General features: G+C 40.9%; 1 protein-coding gene across 1 annotated transcript; it reads right to left on the bottom strand.

Annotated features, from left to right (window-relative positions):
- Positions 1–9185: 9185 nt before the first annotated feature.
- Positions 9186–13010, bottom strand: LOC134985592 (uncharacterized). Its single transcript, XM_063950408.1, has 2 exons — positions 12826–13010; positions 9186–12721 (listed from the first exon to the last, which is right to left on the bottom strand). The coding sequence occupies exons 1-2, from the start codon at positions 12953–12955 to the stop codon at positions 11514–11516; spliced, it is 1338 nt and encodes a 445-aa protein (XP_063806478.1). The 5' UTR covers positions 12956–13010; the 3' UTR covers positions 9186–11513.
- Positions 13011–16279: the final 3269 nt, after the last annotated feature.

Genomic DNA, 16279 nt, shown 5'->3' with positions numbered 1-16279 from the left:
CATCTCACAGATCATGTTCCTACATATCACAGGGCATGTTCCTACATCTCACAGCACATGTTCTAACATCTAACAGCACATGTGCCTACATCTCACAGCACATGCACTTACATCTCACGACACATGCTCCTACATCTCACAGCACATGCACTTACATCTCACGACACATGCTCCTACATCTCACAGCACACGTTCTTACATCTCACAGCGCATGTTCCTACATCTCACAGCACATGCTCCTACATCTCACAGCACGTGTTTCTACATCTCACAGCACATGCTCCTACATCTCACAGCGCATTCTCCTACATCTCACAGCGCATGTTCCTACATCTCACAGCACATGTTCTTACATCTAACAGCACATGTGCCTACATCTCACAGCACATGCACTTACATCTCACGACACATGCTCCTACATTTCACAGCACATGTTCTTACATCTCACAGCGCATGCTCCTACATCTCACAGCGCATGCTCCTACATCTCACAGCGTATGCTACTACATCTCACAGGGCATGTTCCTACATCTCACAGCACATGCTCCTACATCTCACAGCACATGTTTCTACATCTCACAGCGCATGTTTCTACATCTCACAGCACATGCTCCTACATCTCACAGCGCATGTTTCTACATCTCACAGCACATGCTCCTACATCTCACAGCGCATTCTCCTACATCTCACAGCGCATGCTCCTACATTTCACAGCACATGTTGCTACATTTCACAGCACATGCTCCTACATCTCACAGCACATGTACTTACATCTCACAGTGCATGCTCCTACATCTCACAGGGCATGTTCCTACATTTCACAGCACATGCTCCTACATCTCACAGCACATGTTCCTACATTTCACAGCACATGTTCCTACATCTCACAGCGCATGCTCCTATATCTCACAGCGCATGCTACTACATCTCACAGCACATGTTCCTACATCTCACAGCGCATGCTCCTATATCTCACAGCGCATGTTCCTACATCTCACAGCGCATGCTCCTATATCTCACAGCGCATGTTCTTACATCTCACAGCGCATGCTCCTATATCTCACAGCGCATGCTCCTATATCTCACAGCGCATTCTCCTACATCTCACAGCACATCTCACAGGGAATGTTCCTACATCTCACAGGGTATGCTACTACATCTCACAGCACATGCTCCTACATCTCACAGCACATGCTACTACTTCTCACAGCGCATGTTCCTACATCTCACAGCTCATGCTCCTACATGTCACAGCGCATGCACCTACATCTCACAGCACATGCTCCTACATCTCACAGCGCATGTACCTACGTCTCACAGCTCAAGTCCCTACAACTCACAGCACATGCTCCTACATCTCACAGCTCATGCACCTACATCTCACAGCACATGCTCCTATATCTCACAGCGCATGTCCCATAACTCACAGCACATGCTCCTACATCTCACAGCACATGTTCCTACATTTCACAGCACATGCACCTACATCTCACAGTGCATGTTCCTACATCTCACAGCACATGTTCCTACATCTCACAGCGCATGTTCTTACATCTCACAGCGCATGCTCCTACATCTCACAGCACATGTTCCTACATCTCACTGCGCATGTTCCTACATCTCACAGCACATGCTCCTACATCTCACAGCACATGTTCCTACATCTCACAGCGCATGCTCCTACATCTCACAGGGAATGTTCCTACATCTCGCAGCGCATGCTTCCACATCTCAATGCTGCAACTGAGGGTTGCACATCAAGCAGCATTCAACATCTTAAGACGCTGAAAATGGGCATTTCAGTCACACATGCTTGTACCTCCAGGTAACGGCTTATACTAGCATTAGCATACAGTCGCAGATGTGACTACAGCAAAAGTCGCTGAAGGGCCACAGCAACATGAGACTCATAATCAGCACTGAGCCGTGTTTTAGTGGCCCCAGTGGACGCTTATAGATCAGTATTTACAAGTGTTACCTTATTTGTAAAAGAAATAAGCAGCCTTACAGTAATCAGAAGCGAGCACTTACACAAGTGCACCCTAGTTAAGCCAAGCCTTGCACAAGTGTTCCCTTAGACAAGTGGGCAGCAAACAAATGGTCTCTTAGACAAGTGGACCCTCAGACAAATGGGCTCTTAGTCAACTGGACACTCAGACAAATGGGCTCTTAGACAACTGGACCCTCAGACAAATGGGCTCTTAGACAAGTGGACCCTCAGACAAATGGGCTCTTAGACAAATGGACCCTCAGACAAATGGGCTCTTAGACGAGTGGCCCCCTGACAAATATCCTCTTAGACAACTGGACACTCAGACAAATGGGCTCTTAGACAAGTTGCCCCTCAGACAAATGGGCTCTTAGACAAGTGGACCCTCAGACAAATGGGCTCTTATACCTGTGGACCCTCAGAAAAATGGGATCTTAGACATGTGGACCTTCAGACAAATGGGCTCTTAGACAACTGGACCCTCAAACAAATGGGCTCTTAGACAAGTGGACCCTCAGACAAATGGGCTCTTAGACAAATGGACCCTCAGACAAATGGGCTCTTAGACAAGTGGCCCCCTGACAAATAGGCTCTTAGACAACTGGACACTCAGACAAATGGGCTCTTAGACAAGTTGCCCCTCAGACAAATGGGCTCTTAGACAAGTGGACCCTCAGACAAATGGGCTCTTAGACCTGTGGACCCTCAGACAAATGGGATCTTAGTCATGTGGACCTTCAGACAAATGGGCTCTTGTTCAAGTGGACCCTCAGACAAATGCTCTCTGAGACAAGTGGACCCTCAGACAAATGGGCTCATAGACAAGTGGACCCTCAACCAAATGGGCTCAGACTATTTTACAGCAATTGATAAACGTTCATTACTGTCCCATCTAATTCGTGTGTCAGGAGTGTGGTCACAGCATAGTGTTAGTAGATAAAGTCAACCTTTCTGTCAAACTTGACAGGTACCACACCCACTTCTCCTAGGACCCGCCCCCTTTTAATATTAAATGATAGTGTTTTATATCGCTTAATATAAAAATTTATATAAATTGATAGTGTTCGATATTAAACCGTATTAAAAATTATTGCGTAACACCAGTCACAGAGTGTCAAGCAGCACCAGTCGCAGAATGTCACGCAACGCAGCGCATCAAATCAGGCGGATGAAAGATGCATATTACACAGTGTTAAAACCAGGTAGTTTTAGCGGCATTGATAAATATTATGGGTCGGTTAAAAATAAATTTAAAAGATCCGACGTAAGAAAGTGGTTACAAGAACAAGACGCATACACGCTGCACAAGCCAGCAAGAAAAAACTATAAAAGGAACATGATTTGTGTATCGGGTATAAACCAACAGTGGCAATGCGATTTGGTCTCGCTGATAGATTTGTCAAAATACAACGATGGCGTTAAATACATATTAACAATCATCGATATATTCAGTAAGAGGGTGTGGGGTGAAAGTCTGACCGCTAAGAATGCAGCAACGGTCGCAAATGCTTTTGAAAAAATATTCCAGCGCGGCGATGTGCCGTTGAAGCTACAAACCGATAATGGTAAAGAGTTTCTAAACAGAAGCCTAAAAAAGGTGTTAGAAAAATACGGTATAAAGCATTTCACGACCAATAACGATGTGAAAGCGGCTGTTATAGAGCGCTTCAATAGGACTTTAAAAACACGCATGTGGCGCTATTTCACGGCAAAGAATACCTACAGATATATAGACGTTTTACAAGACTTCATACGCAGCTATAATAACACATACCATAGAACGATTAAGTGCGCTCCAAACGATGTGAATGACTCTAACGCATTGAGTGTCTTCAAAACGACCTACGGTGATTACTTTAGAAGTAAGAAAGCCCCAGTTTGTTTAGGAATCGGTGACCACGTCCGTATTTCTAAATATAAGGACATATTTCAGAAAGGTTACGAACAGAGCTTTTCTGAGGAGATTTTTGTTGTACATAGTGTGAACACTAAAGGGATTAAACCGCTTTATAAGTTGGCAGATCTGTACGGTGAAGTTATAACAGGTAGTTTTTACCCCGAAGAGCTTCAAAGCATACCAAAAAACTATAACAGAGTTTACAAAGTGGAAAAGATTTTAAAAAATAAGACGGTCAGAGGCCGTAAATACGCGTTAGTCAAGTGGCGCGGGTACCCCGCAAAATTTAACAGTTGGGTCGCAGCATCGGTGATAAAAGACATATAAAGATCATCAGGATCTAACAAGACGTGCGATGGATGACAAGTCGTTCTACATAACCTTACCCAGCAACGCATCGGCTGTTACCTTCCCGCAAAATAAGATTTCTAACTATACGACAAAGTTGGCTAAACCGATAGACTTAAATGGCGAATGGGAAGTGGCACTTACTGAGATACAATACCCGCATACGTGGAATACATTGGATTTACAAGATTGTAGACTGCAATTATCATGGGATGGAACGGCGGAACAGCCGGTGGCGAGAGTCGCGAGTTTGTGCATTAAACCCGGTTTTTATGAAACAATCGAAGCGTTACTAAACGTAATCAACGCTGAAATTGTACAACTGAAACTGGACGTTGGATTAAGACTAACGTATGATCCATTTGCACGCGTTGTAACATGTGACAGTAAACTGTTGTATCAAATCCACGCCGGTTCTAAGCTGACATGGATACTGGGTTTACAACCTAAAACTAATATTTCTAAACCATGCGCCGATATCAAAGGCGGCCAATATACGATGTACGTGTACACAGACATTATCGAACACCAACGGGTCGGGGATAGTTATGTACCGCTACTTCGCACTGTTGAAATTAAGGGTTATAACAATGAGGTTGTCACAATACGATACGAGAAACCCGATTACGTACCATTGTGCAAAACACATTTTGACACGATAGCCATAGAGATAAAGAACGACCAAAACGAGAACATGGCATTTAAGTTTGGGAAAGCGATCGTGAAGCTACACTTCAGACGTCGCAAAACTGAATTTTATTAACTAAGCAGAATGGTCGCTGTTAAAAATTATGGCGATCCGGGACTCTATGCGCAATATTATAAATCTCAAGCCGGTAATGGATTACCAGGTTTTCACGGCAGCGCATACATGTACGGCTGCGGTTTAGGCGGTATTTTTCGAAGTCTTTTCAGAAAAGCTGTTCCTCTTTTCCGGAGAGGTTTAGAGTTGGCTAAACCGCATATGAAGACAGCGGTTCGTAATATAGCGAAAGATGTTATCGGGCAAGCCACAACGGCCGTTGTGAATAAGATACACGAGGCGAACCAAGCAAAGCAAGACGGTTCAGGACTAATATATACAAGAAAAGGCATGTCTAAAAGAAAACGGAAGCGTATGATAACGCTTCCGCCTTGGGACATACCCTTTTTAAATAAAAAACAGAGACGACGCAACTCAAAGAAGAAGAGAAAGCCGAAGAGTGCCGCTGGTGATATTTTTTAAACATGTCTTTCATACACCACGAATCCGTTGAATGTGCAAAAACAGAGCTGGATCTTTTTGACGTGCCCCCGACACAAACTAGCATAGAGAAAAGTCTATACGTCGAAGTTCAACCTTTAGCGGCGTTATCCGACACAGCTCCGCTTGAGTTTTATATAGCAGCCAGCGGTGAACACTACTACGATCTGAACAATACGCTGTTGTACGTGACATGTAAGATCGTACGAACCGATAACACGCCGATACCGCAAGGTGCGCGGGTCGCGCTTATTAATTACCCAATAGCGACTTTATTCAACCAAGTGGATGTAACTTTGGGCGACAGGCTCATATCACAATCCAACAATCTTTACGCATACCGCGCGTACATTGAGACTATATTAAATTACAGCTCGGACGCATTATCAACAAAACACACAACAGGACTATTTTACAAAGATGTGGATGGTGAATTTAACAACACGACGCTGGACGGCCCGAATACGGGATTCAAAAAACGAGCAGGTGCAACAGCGCAGAGTCGCACTGTTGAACTGCTAGGACCGCTTCACTGCGACCTTTTCCATCAACATAAACTAATTTTAAACGCCGTTGATCTGAAGATTAAACTAACCAGAAACAAAGACGCATTCTGCTTAATGTCGTCTGAGGCGGATGCCTTTAAAATACAGATCACAGCTGCATACCTGTTCGTGAAAAGAGTTCAGGTCTCACCGGCCGTGCGGATTGGGCACGCGCAGGCTCTGTTAAACGGTAACGCGAAATACGCGATTGACCGCGTTGGGATGAAAATCTACAGCGTACCAACAGGCAGTAGAGTATTTAATCTAGAAAATTTATTTTTAGGTCAAGTGCCGAAAACAGTTATAGCCGGTTTCGTGGATAACGAATCATTTTCAGGAATCCATAACCGGAACCCCCTGTGCTTTGAACATAAAAATTTAAGTTTTGCGTCCCTTTATCTGGATGGAACGCCGCACCCCGCCAAGCCATTTCAACCCGACTTTGAAAGCGGTAATGCTGTAAGAGAGTATATGTCACTCATACAGATCACAAATAAGCAGAAATCTGACAATGGTATACTGATTGACCGCGAAGAGTACCTCAGGGGCTACACGCTATTTGCTTTTGATCTTTCACCAGAACAGGAGTGTGGAGAACACCTTTCCCTGATAAGAACAGGCAATCTACGTGCCGAATTCCGCTTTGCAGAAGCGTTGGACCGGACAGTCAATGTGATAATATACGCTCTATTTGATAACATTAATCAAATTAATCAAAGGCGCGATGTGCTGTACGATTATCTATAAATGAAATAAACTAACACTACGCTGCTGAAAAAATGAACACATTACAGATAAACTGTATTCTGTACGCCGTGCAAAGCACAAGGCATGTTTTTAAAGGAACGTATCCGTGCGATATGTTACCGGTCAGTAAACTGTTGCAATATCCCTGCGCGTTTGTAATCAATACGCATAGCAGCGGGCAGCCGGGTGAGCACTGGTTGGCCGCTTATTTTAACGAACAACGTGAATGTTACTTTTTTGATTCTTACGGGTTAGCCCCTGACAGCCCCCTATTCCCAAAGGCAATAATACATTTTTTAAACTTGAATTCAAAAAGTGTTTATCACCAAAATATGCAGTTGCAAAATTTTAACAGTACCGTTTGCGGTCAATATTGCATATACTTTATATTTTACATGTGTAAAAAATACAAATATGTGGATGTACTGGCCCGTTTTAGTGATGACACAAAACGTAATGATTGTTTTGTTTCAAATTTTGTAAGACGACTACCAAGAAGCCATTGTCTGAATCATTATGCATATAGATATATACAGAATTGTGTAACTTGTAACCAGCGTTGTGCGTGAAACGTTTTATGTACAACGTGTCATAACTTGACACGTTGTACATAAAACGTTTCACGCACAACGCTGTGTGTGAAGCGTGTTACGCACAACGTTGTATTGTTTGTGTAACTTGTAATCAACATTCTGTTTGATACGTTTTATGTACAACGCATCATATCTATGATGTTTTTCTAATAAACAACGTTGTTTATTAAACTTTATATCGTGTGCTTGAAATTTCTTCCGTTTACAGCAATAGAAACAAAGAACAAAACGTTGTTTTATAAAGCATAAGCATATTTTATTGATATATGTATATATATATATATATATATAACACGGTAAAGATGCATTTAAAACATTACATAAAATATTATTGACATAAGTTAAACATTGTGGCGCAAAATACCAACACAAAATACAGTGTATAAAAATAATATAAATTAGTTATATGTTATAGTTTCAGCCACTGTGAATCCTGAAATAGATTTACGGATCTTTTCCTAGGCAGTAAGTAACCGTGCGGTGTTGTTAAACCTGGGGGACTTAAAACATTTATTCGCCCTTTGTTAAGGGTTTGTAACGACATGGGCGATGTCACAGCGCCATCAGAGTCATCCTGCATCTCAGCTTTTAATCGTTCTAAACACATTCTATTCCCCGCATTGGCTATGACGGTTGAGGGAATATTCAATTCAGACATAGCCCGCATAAATTCAGGCCAACCATTCGGTATATTACGGATCGACACACCGTTACTTTGCGTGATGCTTCTTATTAAATCTAACATGTTGGAACCAGGCACAGTGACGCCTTTGTACAGAAACTCCCCTTTACTGTTCCAGTCTGTGATGTGTTTAGAGCGTGTCATTTTACTCAATAGTATTTCACAGTTTTTCTTATACCGGTCATTAACACCGCTCAAAAGCTCATGATAAACAGCATCGGGGGCAATAGGCTGTGTCGTATTATTTGATTCATCAACAGATTTTGCAACGGGTGATAAAAGAGCTAAAGTTGACATTTCACTATCAGCCTGTTTACTCAACACCAGGTATCTCTGCAACAACATTGTATATCGCTTTGCTTTTTCATATTCTGATAAATCATTATTCTGTAGTATTTTCACGATCTCTACATCTAGACCGTGCGTTGCTGTTTTACGTATGTCGTCGCTGTTCGTTTTATTATGTAAACGTTCTATCTGATTCTGAGGCACCAGATACATTTTCTCAGCGTACTCCATCAGCGATTAGACAATAGACCTGTAATTAGCGGTATAGCAAAACCAAGCAGCGAGCCGATAAAACCCCCCGACTGTTTAACCAGACTCTTCTTTTTTCCAATTTGTGACATCACCAAAGTCCTTATAAATAATGCGTGGGTGCTGTATAGGATACGTTTTGGTTTTATTAACATACGGATAGAGGCTGGTGAAATCAAAATAGTGTATTTTTTCATCACAGCCTGTTTTGTGATACAGCTTTATGGCGTTTGTGCGCCCGCCATAAAGCGCATCACGTGGCTCCAAGGGTTCGGGTAAATCTTTACCCTTCAGAAAAGCCTGTAGATCCGCATCAGAATCTAGCATAGACTTCCATTCACAACCCCAGATTTCACGTATCTGAAATCCACAACGTTTAAGGTAGTGCAACTTTACCTGCGTCTTGTGGTGTAATTGACCGTAGGTCGTTTTAGTCAGTTTGTTTTTATCATCGGCGTTGTAACAAGCACCACAGCCGTGGTAAAAACAACCTTGGAATTCAAATGCAGTGGGTGTTCCGTTAATCACGGCATAACCATCCAGGCTGTATTTACCAACTTTCTTCTCACCCCCTTGTAAAGCGTGTCTTATACTCACCCCTTCTTTGTGTTCTATGTACATTAACCACTGTATGGCGGGCGTTGAGTAACGCTTCTGCGTCTTGTGATAGTTATCACCCGGTACAAGCGCCAGTGTCTTTTCCTGTAAAAATTTACACCGGTACATGGCCATGCATACGCTCGCCAACGTAACTAATTGAAAAGCCTCGATGTGACGTTTAACCACAACCTTTTTTTTTTTCTTTGTTATTAGAAACTCCTGTTCTGTCATGGATATAACAGCAGATCTGAAAGCATCACAAGCTTTTTGTAATATTTTCACATCGTCTTTACAATATCGCACGAGCTCTTTTTGAAAGTTAAACGGTTTGTGTACACACTGTTTATACCAAGCTGTAAACTCAGATAATTCATCAGGCATCATGTATTGTGGACCAAAATACTCTATTGACGGCATAGTTCCTATGTAATTTTGGTTATCAGCTGTGTTAAAAAAATGTGGGAAATAACCTTTGGTACCGTCAAACCCCATCGCCTTTGGTAACTTGCTAAGCCGCATGGGTAAAAAATTTAAAGAGTCGATAAATCTTATCTTCAAATCTTTTACCGTGATGCACATTATGTTGCCGCCTCTAGATAATAATTCAATCTTTAATTTCTCCTTAATCAGCTGGCGCAGCACAAAATATGCATCATAGCGACCTGCATTATGGGCTATGAATGTGTAATGCTCAAATTTTGGTTTCATGAATGTCTTTACAAAGTCTTCGATACATGCAACACCCTTAAACTCCCAGTCTTTCTCCCCCATTAATGTTAAAGCGTAACAGTAGTTTGGTATGTGCACACCTGTCTCCTGCATACACTCAAAATCATAAAAGATGTATTTCTTTGTGGGCTCTTCCGGCTTGATGGTTTGTATATAGCACAAATGGTTCGAAAAACCATCAACGAACACCTTACAAATGGGACACTTTAGGCCTCGGCAGTTATGATCTGTTCGCCTGTAGAGACAACACTTGTCACAATATACATGTTCAAGACAGGATATTTTGTGATCAAGAGCTAAAGCTTTGTGTAGCTCTAAACACTCGTTTGATCGACAAAATACCCTACACAACGAACACCTTAAAGCCGTCACACCATCGTCAATACAATCCGGCCTGTGACAAGCCTTACAAAAGAAAAGACAATCGTGATTATTTTTATGATGGTAAGCGCTATGACAACGGATGCAATAATATCGGGCTCCAAGAAACGCTTTGATATCGAGTATCCCATAAAAGTGACAATCGTGATATAGCACAAACAGCGTGTCTTTGTAACGACTGTCCGTACTGTAGTATTTCCAATCATTTTGACTATAATAGAGGAGATTGATTGAGACATTTAAATAATTTTCAAAAATTGCAACATCGCTAAAGCTGACCGCTTTATCAAGCGGCAGATTCAAAGCTTTATGTAGTTGGATCGCTCTCTCCTGTATTACATGATCATCGGCATTGTTACCTTTATCCAGAAGTTTACAGACGCTAGCGGCCAAACACAGGTTATTACCTATGCGTCTGAAGTCATAGAGATATCTCTTTCTTTTATTTATTATTAAACTTTGGGGCAGGCGTTGTAAACTACGCCCAGTCAAGCCAGACCCTGATCTGTTTCTAAAAATACTGATCACAAATCTTAAGCCTGTGGATAATAAGAATTCAGCGTTACTTTGAAGCGTGTTTGTAATCTGATTCAAAAAACTGGCCGCGTCTAATGTTTCTTGCGGCTTACGATGCGAATAGATGGCATTGTGTAACCCACCCCCCTCCAATCTAAGCTGAACGCGGTCGGCCGGATCCACGCCCGCAAGGACACCATCGAGCATGGCCTGTATAGCCGTATGAATGGCTCGAACCCCCTCTACAAATGATGTAACCCTGTCCAAATTAACAAACCGATAGTGCCTGTGGTACTCAACGGCTCTGAAATGCGGTCGTTGTCGTTCATAACTGTTAATTGCCTCTAAGTATACATGTTGCCGACCTTCGTCATTACCGGGTGACTCAACACTGTCTGCATCATCATATATGGGGCTTGCATTGCGCTCAATATTGTCAGCCTGTGATTCGTCATTCGGTAATGCTTGGGGTGGCGATTGATCTATATCTACATACATTGCACTCTGCGTCCCGCCTACCACATGTTCCCTGTGCCGCTTGCGCTTTCTCAATCTGGTTAATGTTGTTACAGCCTGTTTCACCTTTGCGCGTCGGAATAACTGTGAGATCCTGTATGTTAAACAAGGTTTAATTCGTGGTTTTTTTTTTTTTTTACAGGCATTTAAATTTAAAACACGTTTCAAACCATTGCCTAGCATGCCTAGTCACGGATCAGTTTCATTTATTTCTGCAAAATGATGTATGTTGGCTTTAATAAATTCAGTTGTCTTAACCGACCGATCTATGTATTTTGACATGACATTCATATACGTCTCAACAACTTCTTTAACAATGTCTTGTTTACATTTACTACCGTGGCACACACCTTTAATGTGTTTTAACAAGTATCCGGCTTTTACGCCCATGTTCTCAACATCTTCCCGTATCTTACCCAACAACGCGTAAAATTGTATTTCAGCGTCTTGGCCTAATTGTTCTGAATTTTGACATTCATCAACTATGTCGGGCGCTAGCCCTCGCACCGGTACACAAGCATCAGCCGATGCGTGTACCAGGGCTGTCGTTGTAAAAATATTGGGAATTGATGTTACACAATCAACCGTTGTAGTATCACCAGGTATTCCTGCAACGGCTGATAATACTTCATCAGAACTATTCTGCGGATCTTGTGTCGTTGACTCTACACAGTTTGTAATAAGCTCTTGCCCATTTATGTCATCAATATCTGATATCACAGGATTACCAGCTATGTGTCTTGTTTCTGTTTCAGAGCAATCCTGTGTATCGGTAATAGTAATGACATCGGCTTGCGACATTTGCTTAACATTACTTCTTGAGTCAGTATTTGATAACAAACCAATGCCTGCTATGTGCCTTGTTTCTGTTTCAGAACAAACCTGTGTATCTGGAATTGTGATTACAGCGGATTGCGACAATTGCTTAACATTACTTCTTGAGAGACGCGATGCCCTCTTAACCTTTACAGTCTTTGTATTACCAGCGACATCCCGGTCTGCAGTGTTAAACGCTGTGTGTTTTGATGTTACAGCAACATCATTACTTACGCATGATACAGTTTGTAACGCGATCCTTCTCCGTTGCGGCTTATCATTTTCGGAATATGACAATTTTCTTTTCAGATCTGTAAATGTTGAATTATGACTTCTCTCATTCGTTCTTGGTCGAGCTGGCTTTCGTTTGTTCGGGACGATACAGCCGTTATGCACAGCCATAACTGATGACCTAGCAACGCCCTTATGTACAATTGCCGGCGTTACGAATTGATGGTTCTCCGCTTCAGCGGCGGTTGTGCGTTTTGATATTTTCCCGCTTGTACTAGGCCTGTGTATCTGCGCGCATGTATCACTGACTGTTGGTATCAAAGGAGCATAGCGTCTTGCTACAGCGTCATCTGTAATACATATATTATAAAATAAATATAAACGACTCTGCATGTAAATCAGTATTTAAATCACCGCATAACAATATACCATATAACAGTGTTTGATTACACACCTGCTGCTGCGAATTGATGGCTTTCCGTTTCAGCGGCGGTTGTGCGTTTTGATATTTTCCCGCTTGTACTAAGACGGTGTATTTGCGCTACTGTATCACTGCCTGTTGGTATCGTCGGCGCATATCGCATTGCTACAGCGTCATCTGTAATACATATATTATAAAATAAATATAAACGACGCTGCCTGAAAATCAGCATTTAAATCAACTGTCGAATACTGGGACTGAGGCAACCTGCTGAAGGCCTAACAGTTATGTGTGTGCACTACGGGATAGTACGTATTTTATGTATACATCCAATAAGCAAAGTGTTCTCATATTCACTAGTATAATATGAAAGCATAACAGAATCCATTTTGATTCTAGCTAGATGATATAGCAAATTCATATTGAACTTTATACACACCCTGAGAGAAAAACAACTTTGTTGGCTGAGTATTAATTCCACATACGCACTTTCTAAAAGCTCACAGAGTACAGATGTAATTCCTAATATGGACACAGTTGAAGCTCACGAGTATCATTTTAGTATTCTTGATAATTGTCCCAATATTGCATAACTATATTGCCTAACATTGTATTCCAGAAGAATGAAATCATATGGGAGGGATATAAAATGGGCGTTACTTTGTATTATATAAAACTCATTGTTGATACGTGTAGGTCGTTGTTAAATGATTTGAGACAGGACGAGAGGATGTCCCTCGTCCCTGTATACGGGCGTGGCCCTTTGAATAAATAATAATTGATTTTTATAAATCCGTTTTCAATTCATTAATTTTACTTAAACAACCCAAACAGCAACAAGATGGTTAATTTAGTTAACCAAGAGAATTCAACAAGATGGGGGCTATGTCCTTGGAACTATAGATCTCAATCTCTTCATCAAATTCTCAAAGGGGTGTGCCAGCCAGCAGCTGATGATGGATGGAACATACCAAGTCATTACAGCACTGGTAAGTATAGAATACCATGGTATGTGCTATATTCCAGTACATGCTGTTTCTATACCTGCCAGCTGTCTGTGTGATTGTATTTTTTATAATATGAGAAGTATGAGTGGAGAGATTGGACACTAGTACAATAACTCAGGGACCTGTTTGTTTGTTGTTGTTGTTTGTTTGTAAAATTAATACCAAAATTATGTCCAAATCGGTTGAAGGACCAAGTAACTCGGAAATTATGATTGACAGATGCTGTTGCATGTAAATAAGAATACCAAAATTAATTCAAAGATTTGAGCAAAGAACTTGTGTTTTTCACTCTATGAATGATTGCGTGAATAAGTGCTTTGGACCAAGAGCCAAATAAAATAAAGTAAAAAGCACATAGATCACCTCCCCTTGTTAGTCCGCTACACATGTATAAGAAGAGTACTTTAAATAAATAGAGTGAACAACCCGAGGTTGTAGGGATTATATGTAATTGAGTGTAATAATATATTGCAATACTGAGCTACTAAGAGCTGCTGGTTGTTTTAAACATAACATGGCATGTTGCTTTGTGATAGTAGTTGTGATAAGAGAATCTACTGTAGCTTCCCAGTTGACAGACGTGTCGCGTGTGTGAAAAATTGCAGGGATTGCGAATTTTTCCAGCGTATGGGAAGGGCAGGGAGGATTAACTCTAAGTGTGCATATCATGTATGGAAGAAATATTCCATAGATGCACAACTTTTGTATAGTACTCTGACAAAGGGTACAGTATATGTTTTGCATTTCAATCATGCTGTATAATATTGGCCTGATCAACCAATACTAAGCGTATTTTGAAATCGGCAAAACTGTTGAAATCTGCAAGAAATTGAAGTTTGCAAACTATATATTTAAATTTTTGTGTTATGATTTTGTGTGTGGGACATAATGTTCAGTTAAGTATATTCTCAGATCTGTGTCTAATAGAAACCTTCTGTCTGTGATTGGCATGGTTACAAGTTTTGAAATAATAAGGTTTATATATATATATATATATATATATATATATTTGTGAACGGAGGAAACAAAAGTTGATGTCCGTGTTCAAATGGCTTTTGGCAAATCTGTAGTTAAAAATATGTGTTTATCTAATGTTACTATCTAACTATGAAGTGAAGTTTCCATATGGTATTTTTTTAATACGTAAATATTCTTTAATGCAATATATTGTGAGAAGGTCTGCCAGCAAAAAAAAAAGAAAAAAAAGAAAAACCCCTTCAGTTTCCTATGCTGTGTAAAATCACAGAGAACACGGAGAGTTTTAACAGCGCAGCATCGTGCCCCCACCTTTCCAGCAGCAGTGTAAGCCATGACGCAGTAAAGAAAAAAAAAAGTGTTCAGTGAGCTTTAATTTTTTCATCTAACAAGATGGATCATAATAAGCATAAGTCAGTGGTTCCCAATTTTTTTAATCATGTAGCCCTAGAATATCAGAATTTTTTTCACAACACCCCTAGGAAGAAATGTAAAAAAAGGAGTAGATGGCGTTTATATGCCATCCTTAGAATCAGTTGTGTGGTGAGGGATATTTGCTTCTGTTTGGCCACATATTTTATGACTGGCAGCCACCAGCACTGAATAATTTGAATTGGTACTAGACCATCAACCCAGGGCACCCCTACAAGTGTCCTAGGCACCCCAGGTAGCTACGGCACACAGTTTGGGAACCTCTGCATAAGCAATACTCTAGAAATGTTTGTTATACAAACTATCTACTCCAGTTTAATATAAGAACTAATATCTTAACCAGATAACCTGTAGAGAAGGCTGCCAATTTCTTTCTACAGCATAACTGTAATCAGAAAATATAAGAACAAAAAAAAATTCCAGCAACAGATTGCTGGAGATACGCTGACAGTGTTAACGCTGACAGATCTGCATCTGGCATACAGTCAAGAAGACAACGCCCTAACTATGGTGGGCTATACGGGGAAAAGGTTTTCAAAGCAGCAGACGCAGCAGCTAAAATCATAGGAAAAGATAAAGGAATAAGCATTCTTTAATGTATATGTAAATCAAAGATTGCAACAAGCAATTAATCACTACGATTCCAGTATTAACATACTTTTAGACAATTCTTCAAAGTTATTTGGAAGAATCCTAATGTAAAAGTTACCCTGGGTATTTCTAAAGATTCCAGGAAGAATAAAGTAGGAACAGATTGAGTTGGATGCATAGCATATCTATATATCACTTACCCTGGGTTCGTGAGGAAAAAAAAAAAAAAAAAAAAAAAAAATATGCTTGCTAAAATCCATCTCATTGTATAGGCATCGATATAATACATTGCAAAAGTTCTTAGTGGACTGCACAATATGCAGTGATGAACCAGGTTCCGTAGCCAGGAAGTGTGGGGATATAATCGTATACAAAAATACAGATAGAAATGCGAGTAGGAGCGTTGTTAAGTTTTGTAAGTGATTTTTCAGTGAATATGTATATGTGCCAAAACATCCATGGGATGGACATAGTCCAAGAAA

The sequence above is a fragment of the Pseudophryne corroboree genome (assembly GCF_028390025.1).
Source record: "Pseudophryne corroboree isolate aPseCor3 chromosome 6 unlocalized genomic scaffold, aPseCor3.hap2 SUPER_6_unloc_1, whole genome shotgun sequence".
NCBI lineage: Eukaryota > Metazoa > Chordata > Amphibia > Anura > Myobatrachidae > Pseudophryne > Pseudophryne corroboree.
Note: the sequence above shows the minus strand (reverse complement) of the source record. Positions and strands in the feature narration are given on the sequence as shown.

What these genes read in the sequence shown, in the direction of transcription:
- LOC134985592 (XM_063950408.1), bottom strand. Translation starts at nt 12,955, where the DNA reads ATGCGATATGCGCCGACGATACCAACAGGCAGTGATACAGTAGCGCAA. An exon ending in CCATCAATTCGCAGCAGCAG is followed by an intron (nt 12,722 to 12,825) that starts GTGTGTAATCAA and finishes TATGTATTACAG; the next exon opens with ATGACGCTGTAGCAAGACGC.